The 18774-nt window shown below is 41.5% G+C and overlaps 1 protein-coding gene across 1 annotated transcript in view; it reads left to right on the forward strand.

Annotated features, from left to right (window-relative positions):
* Positions 1-617: 617 nt before the first annotated feature.
* MED4 (mediator complex subunit 4) overlaps positions 618-18774 on the forward strand; it is a 34130-nt gene continuing 15973 nt past the window's right edge. Inside the window, exons 1-3 of the mRNA XM_075850222.1 lie at positions 618-722; positions 15543-15609; positions 17676-17846. Of these exons, the coding sequence (XP_075706337.1) occupies positions 652-722; positions 15543-15609; positions 17676-17846 (309 nt within the window). The 5' untranslated portion in view covers positions 618-651. The remainder of the gene's footprint in view (positions 723-15542; positions 15610-17675; positions 17847-18774) is intronic.

Below are 18774 nucleotides of genomic sequence, written 5' to 3' on the forward strand. Positions count from 1 at the left end.
TGATGGCTATAGTATAATGAAATGGGCTAACTACTGTATATTGGCTTGACATTTCATCAGCCCATTTCATTGTACTATAGCGATCATATATAAATATACGTGCCAACTTTTGAGAAGGGACATAAGGGAGATTCTGAAAAAAAAAATCTGACTAAAACACCTCGGATGTGGTTCAGAAAATATTTTTTTGTGCCGTTTTTTTCCCCACATTCTTGTTGGCTAAAAATGCTGCAGCCAAATCATAGCTGGAAGTCAATAGGGAAAAATTGGAATGGTTTACTGTTGTTTTTTTTAGGTGTTTTTAATTTCCGAGAGAAGTTTATAAAAATCGCAAGTGAAAAGTGTGTGACTACAAAAAACGCCGCTGAAAAAAAGCTTGTAAAAAAAAAATGCTTGAAATTCATGGCGTTTATTTAAAAGCTAAAAAAAAACGCCACAAAAAGTGCGTTCAAGAAGCCTATCGATGGCAAATGTGAAGTCACCGAGCGCAACATAAAATAGTCCTCCACGATCTCCGCAGAGCGTAATTACAGCAAATCTAGCAGTAGGTGGCGCTGCTGTAAAACGTGAACGTTTCTCCTAGCTGTTGTCATCTCTTTTCCCGAACGGTGAGCTGCTCCTCGCTGTGTATGCTGGGAGTACAGAGCTGCGATGGCGGCCACGGAAAAGTGCACTAAGGAGAAGTTACTCTCAGTGCTGGATGATTTGGAAGTGCTGTCCAGGTAAATGCAGGTTTTCTCACTCATGACAGTGTAAGGTTAGGACTTTCGTTAGCTTTACGTTTACGCACACACATACCCATTCACTCTGGTTTAGCAGGTTTACGTGTGATGGAAGCTCCTAGTAACGTTTATATACACTAAGCAATGCGCCCTACGTGTTTAGGAGCACCGTCTACAGCCTCTCCTTGTACTGTACTGTAGGGGAAATCAGAGTAGAAAAAAAAAAAAAAAGTCCATTGTAAACTTATCGTTTTAAGGGTTTCCTGGGGATGTGCACCCCATACGGTCAGGCTTTTCAGAATGTGCCCTATTATAAGAATTTACTAAGCTCCCCCTCTCTGTCATTATTATCAAACACTCTGAAAAGTCATCCAATATTACTTAGTTATAATAAGGCTTCGTTCACGTCTGCGTCAGGACTCCTTTCAGTTGGAGCTTATCGTCAAAACGGAACCCTGACTGAAACAATGGTGACGGATCTGGTGCAAATGGTTTCCGTTTGTCTCAGTTATGGAAGGGTTCCATTGTTTTGATAGAATCAATACTGTTGTTGACTGCGCTATTCATTCCATCAAAACGACGGAACCCTTACACAACGGCGACAAAGGGTCAATGGTGATGCAAACAAACCTATGGTTTCAGTCTGGGTTCCGTTCTGATGGAATACTTAACCCGTTAGTGACCGCCAATACGCCTTTCAACGGCGGCCACTAACGGGCTTTATTCTGATGCATAAGCCTTTTTACAGCACTGCATCAGAATAAAGTAAACCGAGCAGGGAGCTGTCAAATCTGGGGCTGGGGGCGTCCCTGCTCTGCCGTGTGAGATCGATTATAAGTATTGATCTCACCCGTTTAACCCCTCAGATGTGGTGCTGAATAGCGTGCACCGCATCTGAGTGGTTTTGGAGGGAGCTCCCTCTCATCCCACTGACACCCGGCGATACGATCGCCGAGTGACTGTGTCACCCATGGCAGCCGGGTGCCTAATAAAGGCCCCCAGGTCTGCCTGGAGCGAATGCCTGCTAGATCATACCTCTGGCATGACCTAGCAGATGCCTGTCCGTTTTAAACGGACAGGCAGTAATACACTGCAATACAAATTGCAGTGTATTATAATAGCGATCGGGGAATCGCATATTAAAGTCCCCTAGTGGGACTAGTAAAAAAAAAAGTTTAATAAAGTTAATAAAAAAAAAAAATGAAAAACCCACTTTTTCCCCTTACAAAATGCTTTACTATTAAAAAAACAAAATAAAGTAAAAATGTTACACATATTTGGTATCGCCGCATCTGTAACGACCCCGACTATAAATCTATTACATTATTTAACCCGCACGGTGAACGCCGTAAAAAATTGAATAAAAAACTATGGAAAAATTGCTGTTTTCTGCGAATCCTGACTTAAAAAAAATGTGATAAAAAAGTGATCAAAAAGTCGCATCTACTCCAAAATGATACCAATGAAAACTACAAGTCTTCCCGCAAAAAAAAGCCCTCATACAACGGCATCGGCGAAAAAATAAAAACGTTACGGCTCTTCAAATATGGAGGCACAAAAACAAATAATTTTGAAAAAAAAGCGTTTTTACTGTGTAAAAGTAGTAAAACATACAAAAACTATACAAATTTGGTATCGTTGCAATCGTAACAACCCGCTGAATAAAGTTATTGTGTTATTTATATCACACGGTAAATGGCGTTGATTTAAGACGCGAAAAAGAGTGGTGAAATTTCAGGTTTTTTTCTATTCCCTCTTATAGCTCTTGGAATGCGACGATGGAAAAACGTAAAAAATGGCTTGGTCATTAAGGTCTAAAATAGGCTGGTTAAACGGAGACCTGACGCAGATGTCAACGAAGCCTAAAGGCCCTTTTACACCGGACGATAAGCGACCGGTGCAGCGAGCGCCGATCAATGAGACATCGTTGATAGCCGCTTGTTTGCTTCTGTCACATGGAGCTATGGATGGGGACGAGCGGTTGTTACTACGATTGCTTGCCCCACTGTCCGTTATTTTGTCTGCAGCGCATCTCACTGTTTACACAGGGAGATGTGCTGCCGACAACTATAGTCTTTTACTTATTTAAATCGATATGACCAGCAGATGATCGAGCGTTTGCTCGTTCATCTGCTGATCGTTCCCCTGTTTAGACAGGGTAATTATTGTCAACGAGCTTTCTATGAACGCTCATATACATGATAATCTGCCAGTGTAAAACCCCCTTTAGTCGGTTCTAGGCTCTGTTCACACTGGCCTCGTTGCTTCAGTGTTTACAGGAGCCGCAATGACTGACGTGATCCATTTTGTGATGGATGCTGACAGATCTCATTCTTCTTCAATGGATCTGTTTGTTTTATTTAGTGTATGCATGCTCGTGTGTGTGTGTATGTATATATAGATCTATATATATATATATATATATATATATATATATCTATATCTGTCAAAGAGCAACAGAAGTGTTAACATAGCCTAGCACACATACTAGGTATTTTTAATCTATATCTATCTATCTATCTAGTTTGTAGTGTACAAGCACTACAGCCTCCACAATGTGATCCACAGGTGTCTACAGGCAGGCTGTTAACCCCTTCCCGCTCCTGGGCGTACTATTAGGTCATGGTAACTGTATCGTTCGCGCTCCATGACCTAATAGTACGTCTCGGGAGTATCGGCCGTTTCGGCCGTCTTCCTGACACATACAGGAGCTGTGACAGCTGCTGTCTCGTACAGCAGCTGTCACAGCTCCTACAGCGGGGACCGATCGCTGTGTCCCCGCTGATTAACCCTTTAAAAGCCGTGTTCAATAGCGATCACGGCATTTTAGGGATTAAACCACTATCGACGGCCCGCTACATGATAGCGGGCAGCGATGGTTGCTATGGCAACCGGACGCCTAATAATGGCGTCCAGCTATGCCATCTACGGAAGCCCATTATGCTTGCTGTCAGTGAGTAGCTGACAGCTCTAATACACTGCACTACGCATGTAGTGCAGTGTATTAGAATTGCGATCAGGGCCTCCTGCCCCAAGTTCCCTAGTGCGACAAAGTAGAAAAGTAAAAATAAGAAAATATACGTTTTAAAAGTAATAAAATTAAAAATCCACCTTTTTCACTTATCAGTCCTTTATTAGTAATAAAAATAAATAAACTATACAGAATTGGTATCGCCGCGTCCATAACGGCCTGAACTACAAAATTGTTTCGTTATTTATCCCGCGCGATGAACGCCATAAAATAAATTAATAATAAACCATACCAGAATCACAATTGTTTGGTCACTTCACCTCCCAAAAAATGGAATAAAATTAGATCAAAAAGTCGCATGTACCTAAAAATGGTGCTGATCGAAACTACAGTTCGTTACGCAAAAAATAAGTCCTCGCACGGCTTTATTGATGGAAAAATAAAAAAGTTCTGGCTCTTAGAATAAGGTAACACAAAAAGTGAATGATTGTTTACAAAACGTATTTTATTGTGCAAACGCCATAAGACATAAAAAAAACTATAAACATCTGGTATCGCCGTAATCGTATCGCCCCGCAGAATAAAGTGAATATGTCATTTATAGCGCACGGTGAACGTTGTAAAAAAAAATAGAATAGAAAACAATAGTAGAATTGCTGTTTTTTAGTCCCCACGCCACTTAAAAATAGAATAAAACCTGATCAAAACGTTGCATGTACCCCAAGAAAACTACAATGGATTCCTCAAGGGGTCTAGTTTCCAAAATAGGGTCACTTTTTGGGGGTTTCCACTTTTTTGGCACCACAAGACCTCTTCAAACCGGACATGGTGCCTAATAAAAAGGAGGCCTCAAAATCCACTAGGTGCTCCTTTGCTTCGGAGGCCGGTGCTTCAGTCCATTACCGCACTAGGGCCACATGTGGGATATTTCTCTAAACTGCAGAATCTGGGCAATACGTATTGAGTTGCGTTTCTCTGATAAATCCTTTTGTGTTATAGAAAAAAATGGTATAAAAAGGATTTTCTGACAAAAAAAGAGAAATATGTCAATTTCACCTCTACTTTGCTCTAAATTTCTGTGAAACACCTAAAGGGTTAATAAACGTTAGAAATGCTGTTGTGAATACTTTAGGGGGCTAGTTTCTAAAATGGGGTGTTTGATAGGGGTTTCTAATATATGGGCCCCTCAAAGCAACTTCAGAACTGAACTGGAACCTAAAAAAACCAAACTGTGGCAATACTTCACTTCTTGCATTATACTGATAATGAGCCGTGCCCACCCCGAGATGACCCCAGTTTTGACCGTTTGTATAAACAGAGACCCCTATTAGACCATTTCAGTGCCTGGTTTTCCCAATCATTCACCCCCAAGAAGTGTATTTCTATTGATGAATCCTTGGTACATTTTAAAGGGAGGCTTCAATTCCGCCAGTACCTGCCGGGTAAGAGGGCAAGGTATGGCGTGAAGATGTATAAGCTGTGCGAGAGTGCATCAGGGTATACCTACAAATTTAGGATATATGAAGGGAAGGACACCAGTGCTCAGCCCCCAGAATGCCCACTGCTGGACCAGGGTTACCACCTCTACCTGGATAATTTTTATACCAGTGTCCCACTCTTCAAGGGCCTAACCTCCAGAAGTCCTGCGGCATGGGGCACTGCTAGAAGAAATCTGAGAGGCCTCCCTAAGACTCTTCTTGGGCAAACACTCAGAAGGGGTGAGAGCAGGGCACATTCTAGCAGCAACATATTGTGTGTCAAGTACAAAGACAAGGGAGATGACACCAGTACCCATGTACCTGTACGAGGTACCAGTACAGAGACCTCCAAACCAGACTGCATCCTGGACTACAATAGGTACATGGGAGGGATGGACTTGTCAGATCAAGTCCTGAAGCCCTACAGTGCCATGCGGTTTGGTATAAGAAGCTGGCCGTGCACATCATAACGATGGCTTTGTACAATGTGTACGTGCTACGTCGATGTGCAGGCCAGAGGGGAGCTTTCCTGGAATTTCAAGAGGTCGTTATCGAGAACCTAATCTTTAGGGACCAAGAAGGGGGGGCACCCAGTACTTCTGAAAGCGAGGCCACACGCATCGCACCAGGGCAACACTTTCCAGGAGAAGTTCCCCAAACTGGCAAGAAGGGAAAAAGTCAAAAGAGGTGCAAAGTCTGCTATAAGAGGGGGATAAGGGAGGACACAATATATCAATGTGACACGTGTCCCGAAAAAACAGGGCTCTGTATGAAAGTGTTTTAAAATTTATCATACATCCCTTAGATTTTTACCCTGATGCACTCCGCACAGCTTATCCCCCTCATCTTTCCCTTCTGAGCCCTGCTGTGTGCCCAGGCAGCTGATAACAGCCATATGTAGGGTATTGCCGTACCCAGGAGAACCCACATTACAGTTTATGGGGTGTATGTCTCCAGTGGCGCATGCTGGGCACAATATGTTGGACACTGAAATGGCATATGTATAGCAAATTGCAAATCTCACACTGCACCATCTGCTGCGCATTACCTTTTACACAATACCTGTGGGGTCAAAATGCTCACTACACCTCTAGATGAATGTCTTAAAGGGGTTGTCCCAAGTTGATAAATGGAGCTATAAAGCTCCCCCATGTAAAAATAAGAAGAATTCTAATTACCTGTCCGTCGTCCAGCGATGTCGTTTTCATGATATCGTTGATTGAAGTTGCGGTCGGTCCCTCTTTGTATCCTGCTCGTTGCCTAGGTTCCCGGCCACCGCTATTTGCCTTTAGCGTTGGCCGCGCATGCGTAATGACATCCTCTGCGCCCTGAGGAGAGAATGTCATTTGCTCGTGAACGCGCATCTCGGCGCATGCGCAGAAGATGCAGTGGAAGGCACTTGTCGCAAGGAGAAGTCTGCGCTCCGCTAAAGGTAAGTGTGTATATGTTTGTGTGTGTGTGTGTGTCTGTGTATATATGGGTGTGTTTGTGTGAGTGTGTGTGTGTGTGTTTATGTGTGAGTGTATATATGGGTGTGTTTGTGTATATTTTTGTGTATGTGTTTGTGTGTGTGTGTATATGGGTGTGTTTGTGTATATGTTTGTGTGTATATGTTTGTGTGTATGTGTGTTTGTGTATATATGGGTGTATTTGTGCATATGTGTATAGGTTTGTGTGTATGTTTGTGTGTGTTTTTGTATACGTGTGTGTTTGTGTATATGTGTTTGTGTATATGTGTTTGTGTATATGTGGGTGTGTTTGTGTATATGTGGGTGTGTTTGTGTATATGTGGGTGTGTTTGTGTATATATGGGTGTGTTTGTGTATATATGGGTGTGTTTGTGTATATATGGGTGTGTTTGTGTATATATGGGTGTGTTTGTGTATATATGGGTGTGTTTATATATATATGGGCGTGTTTATATATATATATATATATATATGGGCGTGTTTGTGTATATATATGGGCGTGTTTGTGTATATATATGGGTGTGTTTGTGTGTATATATATATGGGTGTGTTTGTATATATATGGGCGTGTTTGTGTATATATATATATATATATATGGGTGTGTTTGTGTATGTGTTTGTGTGTGTATATGTTTGTGTGTATGTTTGTGTGTTTTTGTATATGTGTGGGTTTGTGTATATATGGGTGTGTTTGTGTACATATGTTTGTGTGTATATGTGTATATGTTTGTGTGTGTTTGTGTATATATGGGTGTGTTTGTGCATATGTGTATAGGTTTGTGTGTATGTTTGTGTGTTTTTGTATACGTGTGTGTTTTTGTGTATATGTGTGTGTTTGTGTATATTTGGGTGTGTTTGTGTACGTGTGTTTGTGTGTGTGTGTGATATATATATATATATATATATATATATGTGTGTATATGTTTGTGTATTTTTGTATATGTATATTTGTGTGTGTACGTGTTTGTGTATATGTGTGTTTTTTGGAGTTTGTGCATGTGTATATGTTTGTGTGTATATATATGGGTGTTTGTGTATATGTGTGTTTGTGTATATGTGTGTTTGTGTATATATGTGTTTGTGTATATATGTGTTTGTGTATATGTGTGTGTGTGTATATGTGTGTTTTGTGTATATATGTGTGTGTGTGTGTGTTTGTGTATGTGTGTGTGTGTTTGTGTATGTGTGTGTTTGTGTATATATGGGTGTGTGTTTGTGTAATATATGGGTATGTGTTTATGTTTGTGTGTGGTTGTGTGTGTGTGTAGGTGAGTATAAGTATCGGTATTGTTCACATTGATAACTTTTTTTTTTATGTTGCAGATTTTGATGTACCGATTGGACTATGTCTTCGATTCGTTGGACTACTACGTAGATCTACGTTTTTTGAAAATTTTAATAAAATGGTTAACGAGGGTTTTGTTGGGGATTTCTTATTTCAATAAAAAAAAATTGTCTTTGTTTTTTTTTCAAACTTTATTAGTGCCTACATAATGGTAGTTGGCTGATTGACAGCGTCCATTATAAAGGCGGTACTTAGTGTTAGCCGGTGCAGAGGCTAGCACTAACCACCCATTATTACCCCGGTACCCACCACCACCAGGGGTGCCGGGAAGAGCTTTGTACGATCCAGTACCCGACCATCTGTTGTGATGGTCGGGTACTGGGGCGGCCGTAGGCTGGTATTATGAGGCTGGGAAGGGCCAAAAACAGTGGACCTTCCCACCCTTGTAATGCTAGGCTGCTGCTGCGTTGTATCGGGCTGGTTATAAAAATGTGGGGGACCCCCACGTCGGTTTTTTTTTTAAATTTAACACTAGACGTTGGGTCCCCCACATTTTTAATAACCAGCCATATACAAGGCCGCAGCAGTCTGGCATTACACGGGTGGGAGGGGCCACTGGTTTAGTACATTCCCAGGCTAATAACACTGTGTTGTTTGTGGCTGGTTATGATAAATTAGGTGGAACCCCATGTCTTTTTAATAAAAATAATAAATAATAAAAAAAAAATGACGTGGGGTCCCCCCCATTTTTATAACTAGCCAGATACAACACAGCAGCAGCAGCCTAGCATTACAAGGGTGGGAAGGTCCACTGTTTTTGGCCCTTCCCAGCCTCATGATACCAGCCTGCGGCCGCCCCAGAGCCCGACCACAACAGATGGTCGGGTACTGGATCGTACCCAGCTCTTCCCGACACCCCTGGTGGTGGTGGTGGTGGGTACCGGGGTAATAATGGTGTTTAGTGTTAGCCTCTGTACCGGCTAACACTAAGCCTCCCCTTAGTAATGGACCTTGTCACTCAGACAGCGGCCATTACTAAAGTGATAGTAATAAAACTTGAAAATCAAACACAAAGATATAGATAAAATATTTTATTGAAATAAAGCAACCCCAACACAACCCTCATTAACCATTTTATTGATGAAAAAAAAGCGTCAGCTAAGTAGTCCTCGAAACCGACGTAGTCCAAACGGTAAACCTGTAAAAAAAACAAAAATATAAAAAAAAAAATGAAATAAAACATGTTGTAGGCTTAGTTTCACTTTCATGTGTGATACTGACTGTTATACCATGTATAGAAGCCTGCGGCAAAGTTGGCTTAGATACAGGGCGCCAGCAGACAGTATCATACATGGCCATACAGACATTTATACAAACAAACATACATACATACATGCAAACATGCATGCACATATACACATACAAACATGACAACATACATACAAGAAAACATACATACATACAAGCAAACATACATGCACATATACACACACACAAACATGACGACAGACATACATACATACATACATGCAAACATACATACATGCAAACATACATGCATACATACATGAAAACATACATACATGCACATATACACATACATGCACATACACATACAAACATGACAACATACATGCAAACATACATACAAGCAAACATACATACAAGCATACATGCAAACATACATGCACATATACACATACATCAAGAAAACATACATACATACATACATACATGCAAACATACATACATACATGCAAACATACATACATACATGCAAACATACATACAAACATGACAACATACATACATACATACAAGCAAACATACATACAAGCAAACATACATACATGCATACAAGCAAACATACATACATGCACATATACACATACATGCACATATACACATACAAACATGACAACATACATACAAGCAAACATACATACATGCAAACATACACATACATACATGACAACATACATACATGCACATATACACATACATGACAACATACATACAAAAATAAACTCGCCTAAGACGTTCCCACGAAGAGCTGAACGGTCCCGTCACTTTTCTTCTCCCATTCACAATAACATAGCGGTGGGCGCAGATGACGTAATCACATGGGCCTGATATAATTACGTCATCAGCGCCACAACGCATTGTTACTATGAATGCGAGCGGCGCCAAGAAGAAGGAAGATGGCAAGTGACGGGACCGTTCAGAGCGCCGTTACAACGTCTTAGGTGAGTTTATTTGTTTTATATATTTTTACTTGTTCGCCGGGTGCTGATGCAGCACCGATGGGGCGGGTACAAACATTACATGTAGTGACAGGGGCGGGGGGGAGAGAGAAGTTGTTTGCCGAAATGGGGTGAATGTCGTGTAGTGTATCTACAATACACTACACTACACTACACGGTAAGTTCGTCTCAATCGGGCTTACCATGCCCGCTTGAGACGAACATTCTCCCGATGTTGCTAGAACTACAGTATCTAGCAACATCGGGAGCGCGCACACTGCAGAGCGGAGCGGCTTGATTGACATCGAGCCGCTCACGCCCCTTTTTAGAAAAGATAACCAGCACTTGCTGAGTTATCAAGTGTAAAAAAAAGGCACTTAGGAAATGAATTTTTAAATTTTTTTTAACAGCAAATGTTTTCAAATTCATTTCCTGCTTAGAATGTTTAAAAAAAAAAATTTGAGTCAACTTGGGACAACCCCTTTAAGGGGTTGTCGATTTTAAAATGGCGTCGCTTCTTGGGGGTTTCCATTGCTTTGATACCTCTGGTTTTCTGCAAATGCAACATGGCACCCGAAAACCAATCCAGCAAAATCTGGACTCCAAAGAACACATAGCGCTCCTTCCCTTCTGAGCCCTCCCATGGGCCCAAACGGCAGTTCACCACAAATGGGGTATTGCCGCAATCAGGACAAACTGGGCAACAAAATGGGGTATTGGTAATCATTTTGGCCAAAAGGACGCAGTGAAATATAGGGGGCAGTAATGAGTGAAGTGTTTTTATCGGTTCTGTTTGTGCATCAGGAACGTTCTGTTCCAGTTTAGGAGTTAGGGACTCGCAAGTCTGGGGATCCTTGTCGTGGATTGCGAGCTTGCGTCCTTTTGGCCAAAATGATTACCAATACCCCAGGTATTTTTCATTATTATGTATATCCGCTTCTCTTGGACACAGCCGGGTCTTTGATGCTGGGAGAGCATGGTGTGTTGTTGTTTGGCATAGCAAGCAGGGTAGCCCGCTCTATGAATTATCAAGGCGTCACAAATAGGCTTCTACCTGGCTATACACGTTGTGCCTCATGACGTACACACTATCCCTCCATGTTTCACTCACTTGCACCCCATTATCCATTTATTTCTATTGAGGCACTTCATTTATTACTGCCCCCTATATTTCACTTATAGTATTACACTTGCACACACACTATTCATTTATTATTTCTTACTACACATCCCATGCACCACATACCACTCCCCTCAAGACTAGTGGGAGTGGCTATTATTATTCAAAGCACCTGCTCACTCTTTCATCAGCGTTTCTGACCTAGCTGTGTCCATTTGTAAGTATGGCCTTTTTCGGTGTTTTTGTATATGTCCCCTTGTTTTTATCGGTTCAGAAAATATTGGAAGTAGGCCGTGAAAATGTAAAATCAAATGTTTTATTTCAAAGAAAATGTAGGTTTAGCGATTTTTTTTTTTTTATTTTTTTTTTTTATTTATTTTTTTTCTAATTTCCACAAGGACTAAAGGAGAAAAAGCACCACAACATTTGTAAAGTAATTTCTCCCGAGTAAAACAATACCCCACATGTGGTCATAAATGGCTGTTTGGACACACTGCAGGGCTCAGAAGGGAAAGAGCGCCATTTGGGTTTTGGAGCTCAAATTTAGCAGGAATGGTTCACGGTGGCCATGTCACATTTGCAAAGCCCCTGAGGCACCAAAACAATTAAAACGCCCAAAAAGTGACTCCATTTAGGAAACTGCACCCCTTGAGGAATTCATCTAGGGATGTAGTGAGCATTTTAACCCCACATGTGTTTCATAGAATTTCTTAGAATTGGGCAGTGAAAATAAAAACAATCCATTTTCTTCAATAAGACATCGTTTTAGCTCAAAATGTATCATTTTCTCAACAAATAAAGGGAAAAAAGAACCGCAACATTTGTAAAGCAATTTCTCCAGAGTACGGCAATACCCCATATGTAGTCATAAACTGCTGTTTGGACGCACAGCATGGCTCAGGAGGGAAGGAGCGGCATTTGGCTTTTGGAGTGAAGATTTTGCTGGATTGGTTTCTGGGCGCCTGTGGGACCAAAACAGTGGAAACCCCCCAGAAGTGACCCCATTTTGGAAGCTACACTCAATGCATTCACCTAGTAGTGAGCATGTTAACCCCACAGGTGTTTTGTAGAAATTAGTGTGCACTCGATGTTGCAGACTGAAAATGTAATTTTTTTTCCATAGATATGCCAATATGTGATGCCCGGCTTGTGCCATCATGACAAGACAGCGCTCTAATTATTATGCTGTGTTTCCCGGTTTTAGAAACACCCTAAATGTGACCCTAATCTTTAGCTTGGACATTTGACGGGGCTCAGGAGTAAAAGAGTACCATGCAAAATTGGGGCCTAATTTGGCGATTTACAAAGTATTGGTTCACAATTGCAGGGATGTGAAATAATAAAAGAAACCCCTGAGAAGTGACCCCATTTTGGAAACTACACCCCTCAAGGCTCTTAAGGGGTGTAGTGAGCATTTTCACCCCACAGGTCTTTTCCATAAATTAATGCGCTGCGGATGGTGCAAAGTAAATTTTTATATTTTTCCCCAGATATGCCATCTCAGTGGCAAATATGTCGTGCCCAGCTTGTGCCACTGGAGACACACACCCCAAAAATTGTTAAAAGGGTTCTCCTGGGTATTGCGATGTGGAAGTAAACTGCTTTTTGGGCAAGCTGTAGGGTTCAGAGGGGAGGGAAGCGCCATTTGACTTTTGGAGGGGGGATTTTGCTTTGTGTTACGCTGTGACACAATCCTTTATGCGCAGGCCAGTGTCGCACTGATAATAATGGGGTAAAATAATCCAAAGATGTGTGTTACGCTGTGGAACTATCCTTTCTGCACAGGCTGGTGTCACACTGATAAATGTCCTTTCTTATCCCCCTTTTGGTCCACACTCCGCACCTTTGCAGTTTGGGGAATTTTGCTGGGAAGTATTGTCCTGGTATAATACGGTCACCCTCGCTTCTAGTAGATATGTTTGGGCCCTACCCTTCCTGGTTCCCTAATTTTAGGGCCTTGATAAATCGCCTCTTGAAACAGAAGAAATGTTCCCCTTGGAGCTTGACAACCGCATATTTTTATTTCCTGACTTATTGGAGCCTTAAAGAGGCTCTGTCACCAGATTTTGCAACCCCTATCTCCTATTGCAGCATCGGCGTTTGCAGGTAAGTCAATGTAGCTACTTACCTGCAAACGCTGATGCTGCTGCAGAATCAACTGTAGCCTCTGGTGCCGATGTCCTCGCTCGTCCGACACGATGCAGGACCTGGGGCAGGAAGTGAGTGACGACACAGCGTGATCTCTCGAGAACACGCTGTGTCTGCACTGCCAGAAGCTGGGCGTTGTGAAGAGAAGTGGATGATACTTCTATACACAACGCCCAGCTAGTAAAAGAAGTAAAAACGCCCAGATGTAACGAACACAATACACGCCCACTTGTACATAACTTTAAACACGCCCAGTTGTACTTTAGAAAGCCTCATTTACATAAATATAAAAATGGTCATAACTTGGCCAAAAATGCTCGTTTAAAAAAAAACCAAAACAAAGTTACTCTTATCTACACTGCAGCGCCGATCTGCTGCAATAGGAGATAGGGGTTGCAAAATCTGGTGACAGAGCCTCTTTAACTTATTTTATTTTCTCATAGACGTAGTGGTATGAGGACTGTTTTGTTTTTTGTGGGATGAGCTCCAGTTATTATTGGTACCATTTTGGGATACGTGCGGCTTTTTGATCACTTTTTATCCTATTTTTTTTTGGGAGGCAAGGGACCAAAAAGCTGCAATTCTGGCATAGTTAGTTTTTTTTATACGGCGTTCACCATGTGTTATAAATTACATGTTAACTTTATTCTGCGGGTCAGTACGATTCCGGCGATACCAAATTTATAGCACTTTTTTATGTTTTACAACTTTTTGCACAATAAAATTACTTATGTAAAAAGAATGTATTTTTTCTGTTGCCATGTTGTGAGAACCATAACTTTTTAATTTTTTCGTCGACGGAGCTGTATGAGGGCTTGTTTTTTGCGGGACGAGCTATAGTTTTTATAGATGCCATATTTGGATACTTGCGACGTTTTGATCACTTTTTATTTCAATTTTTGTACGGCAAAGTGACAAAAACCAGAAATACTGGCATTGTTTTTTACGGGGTTTTTTTTGTACGCCGTTCACTGCGTGGAATAAATAACGTAATATTTTTATAGCTCAGGTCATTACGGACGCGGCGATACCAAATATGTATGGCTTATTTTTTTCAATAATCAAGGACTTCATAAGGGAAAAATGGCGATTGTGTTTTATTTTATTACTTGAAACTGTGATTATATTTTTTACAACTTTTTTTACAACTTCGGCTTCAGTAATGGCAAAGCAGGAGGCCATTGTTAGGTCTCCTGTTGCCATAGCAGCAGTACGCAGCCCCGATTGTACAATTAGGGCTGCCGATCTGCTGACAACCACTAAGATGCAGCGATCGCTGCATCTAAGGGGTTAATGGCAGGGATCGGAGCTAGCTCCGCTTCCGGCCATTACAGGTGGATGTCAGCTGATGACACCGGCTCAGCTCCTGAGCGGCGACATCTTGCCGGTGGCTACGGAAGCCTTTCAGGCCCCGCCTCCAGACGGGGCTGAAAGTTTTCGGTGCTAGGCAGGCCGGGAGGCCAGTATTAGGCCTCCGGTTACCATTGCAGCCACCGACACCCCGGTGATTTCATTGCTGGGGTGCCGATGATCTGCAAGCACATTAAATGCAGCGATTGCTTTTGGGCGCTGCATTTAAGGGGTTAATGGCGGGGATCGAAGCTAACTTCGGTCCCCGCCATTACAGCAGGATGTTAGCTGTAAGATACAGCTGACATCCGGGGGTGATGGCACCGACTCAGCTTCTGAGCCAGTGCCATGCATTTGTCGTAAGTATATGACATTTTGCGTGAAGCACTGGCTTTATCGTATACTTACGATAAATGTCGGGAAGGGGTTAAATATTAAAGGAATTGTTGACCTTGTATAGACAATCCTCTGTCCATGTGCCCTATAAGATCAGCTGATTGCCATGGTGGCTCCTATGTTGCTATATACACACAAAATATGAACAAATGGATCTTTTATTCTCCATCTGGTGAAACTTTTGAATTTCAAAATGTGCTAATAGAACTTCCAATGTGGAAATGACAGTTTGCTTGTCCATACAATGTAATATGGTTGCTCTTCTCCTCGCTTCTGGTCCATGTGCAAATATAGATTTCATTAGCGGTTTTATCTCATCAATGCTTTTCTAACGTGGCTGTTTTCTATAATGTCTTTCAGAGAGCTGATAGAGTTGTTGGCACTTTCTAGGAGTCAGAAATTAAGTCAACCTGGAGAAGAAAACCAAGTAAGTATTTCAAAACATTCTAACGAAGACTAGAGAACTAGGTATCAAGTCCTTAAAAACAAAACCCCACGATGACCTGATGCCTCCTTCTTTTTTTTTTTTTTTTGTACATGGGATGATGTGACATTGGGATATCTTATACCAGCAGCATCACATTGAAGAACTGTGGATAAGTTTACCTTGTAAAGCCAAAACTGCATAACTTAGAGGCACTGCCACCAGTTTATAAATGCCCTATCTCCTATCTAATCTGGTAGGCGCTGAATCTCCTACCTAATCTGATAAGCGTCATACGCTTCTCTTCATTCATCTCCAGCTTTAGTCACAGCACAGCGTGATCTTGCCAGATCATGCTGTGCTGTCACTCCCACAGTAACTTTACCGGAGTGTCGGGAGAATGACCGGACATCACCTTCAGCCAGGAGGCGATGTCTTTTCATTCTCCCGACTCTCCGGTAAAGTTACTGTGGGAGTGACAGCACAGCATGTTCTGGCAAGATCACGCTGTGCTGTGACTAAAGCTGGAGATGAATGAAGAGAAGTTTGACGCTGATTGGTTAGAATCATACGCTTCTCTTTACAACGTCCACTTGGTCAAAAGTTTAAAAAAACACCCACTTGGGCAAAAGTAAAAAAAACACCCATTTAGAAGAAATTAGCATAAAATGAAAAATAGTCAGAACTCGGTCAAAAATAAAGGTGTTTTAAAAAAACAACAAAAAAAAAAAAACAACTGCTGTTATCTACATTACAGTGCCTATCAGATTAGGTAGGAGATAGGGCATTTATAATCTGGTGACAGAGCCCCTTTAATATCAGGAAGGATTATTCATGGAAGTTCAGTAATCTAGCTCTAGGATATTCCGTTTTAAATACTGGTGTTTGAAATATTTTCTATGGCAAATACTCGATACCAGGGCGGTTAATCCCTGATAGGTAAGCATTATCATTACATACAGTTGTAACATGAAGATGACAGTTGACCGAGTCGCCAGGAATGTACATAGAGGTTAAGAAGCCCCATAGCAAAGATTTCAATGAGGCTCACTGCTTCAACTTGTTAAAACTTGGGCAATTCCCCCACTTTTCTTTGTATTACATGTGGCGAGGGGATTCCTGCGTAGGGTCTCCACCCAGTAGGCCAGAATCACACGTAGAGTTTTGATGCAGTTTTTGGTGCACAGGGGTGGACACCTAAGAAAGGAGATGTATCAGTCTTTTCTTTATAATTTTCCTTCCTTTTAGATCCACTTCGGATCAAAAACCTGTACCAAAAACTGCATCAAAACTCTACTTTATGGCCGGAGTCAAACACAAAGGGTATACCCAACCTGGTCTGTGCCACCTCTCTCCAGGGGCCCCATAGTAGCTGCTGGTGCATATGTCCTTGTAGCACTAGCCTTACTGACAAAACACAGATCTTATAATTTCCATTGCTTTGAGTTTGCTTATAATTAAAGAAAGTATTTTATATTGGTGACCTATCCTTAGGATAGGTCATCAATATCCGATCGGTGGGACTCCTGGCAGCCCCGCCAACTAGTGGACGGAAGAGTCCACAGTGTTTGTCGTCGTGGCCTCTTTAGTGTTTACCCGGCACAGCGCTGTACACATCAGTAGCGGCTGTTCCTGGTATGGTACCTGAACTACAATCTCAAGCACATCCACTGTGGAAATGTTTGGCGCTGTGCCTGGAAACTGAAAAGGCTGCGGCAACTAATGCCACGGCCCCATCAATCGGCATGGGTGCTTGGACTAGGACCCCCACTGATCTAATATTGATGACCTATCCTAAGGGTAGGTTGTCAATATGTAATTCCTGGAGAGCCCATATATCTTGCTTAGATCAGGCACTTCTGAAATGCATTATTCTTCAATAACTGGTAACACTTTTTTATTTTATTTATTTTTTTAACACAAATTGCAGTAATCTAGTGAATGATTATATAACCTTGCCTAAAATCCTGATCTGCAAGTCCACTCGCAAATATGTCTGTTTTTAAGAGATTCCTCAAAAGAAACTTGAGAATTGAGTTTTTCCCCTTCTGTGTTTGCTCCCATTTCAGATTTTAGAGTTATTAATTCAGAAGGATGGAGAGTTTCAGGAGCTCATGAAAGTGGCTTTCAGTCAAGGCAAGGTTCACCAAGAAATGCAGCTCTTGGAAAAAGAAGTTGAGAAAAGAGACAGTGATATCCAGCAACTGCAGAAACAGCTAAAGGAGGCTGAGCACATTCTGGTAAGTGTGTCAAACCTGCAAGGCCTCACTGTAAGGCCTTATTCACACAAACGTGTGCTGTTCGTTTTAGCAATGGGCAGGACACTGACCATACAAGTCAATGGGGCTATTCACACATTATTATTATTTTTTTTTTAAACGACATGGATTCAACATGGGCGCTCACATCTGACACACATGTGAATAAGATCTAACACTTTTCCCCCATTTTAGTGAATAGACCCTGAGGAGAAAAACAGATCTGTATTTTACATCTGTATGGCATCCCTAATCCAATTCTGTATTTCAATCTGCAAAATGCAAGAAAATATTGAGAATAATATAGATGCAAATATACATGAGAAAAACAAATAACCTAAAATTTTCATAATTAGTAACCTGGACCTACTAGCGTCATATAACGTACCAGGGCTGTTTAATTCTCTTCGGTCCTTCAAATACAAGATCCCAAGGTGCTCTGTACACTATAGATCCTTAAAGGGACAAATGGAAATGGAAGGGAAAGAAATGGGAAAAAGAAGGGCAAGAAGCAAGAAGATCACCTGATCTATTATATTGAATTATTAAAATTCAGTAAAATTACCGGCTTAGGTATAATATACAAAAAAGGGAATGGGGTGAATGGTCCCTCATTAAAGTACACCCCATATAATAGATAAACCCATTCAACCTATATATGATAAGATGGTAGAATGGGGGTGAAGGGAAAACGATGCATGCGTCAGTATCAGATGGCTAGAGTGGAGTGCACAGAGGGGCAAACAATGTGATAATGTATATGTCCCCAGGGCACACCATTATATTGTCCTCTGGTACTAATTAATACCTGTGGAATGAGTCTGTATAAAGCTAAAGTAGCCAGCTGCACACTTGAATGTAGCAAAGTGTGTCACACATAGCAGACCAATGTAATTGTCAGTGCTAAACA

Source organism: Rhinoderma darwinii, chromosome 2 (genome assembly GCF_050947455.1).
Source record: "Rhinoderma darwinii isolate aRhiDar2 chromosome 2, aRhiDar2.hap1, whole genome shotgun sequence".
Lineage (NCBI taxonomy): Eukaryota > Metazoa > Chordata > Amphibia > Anura > Rhinodermatidae > Rhinoderma > Rhinoderma darwinii.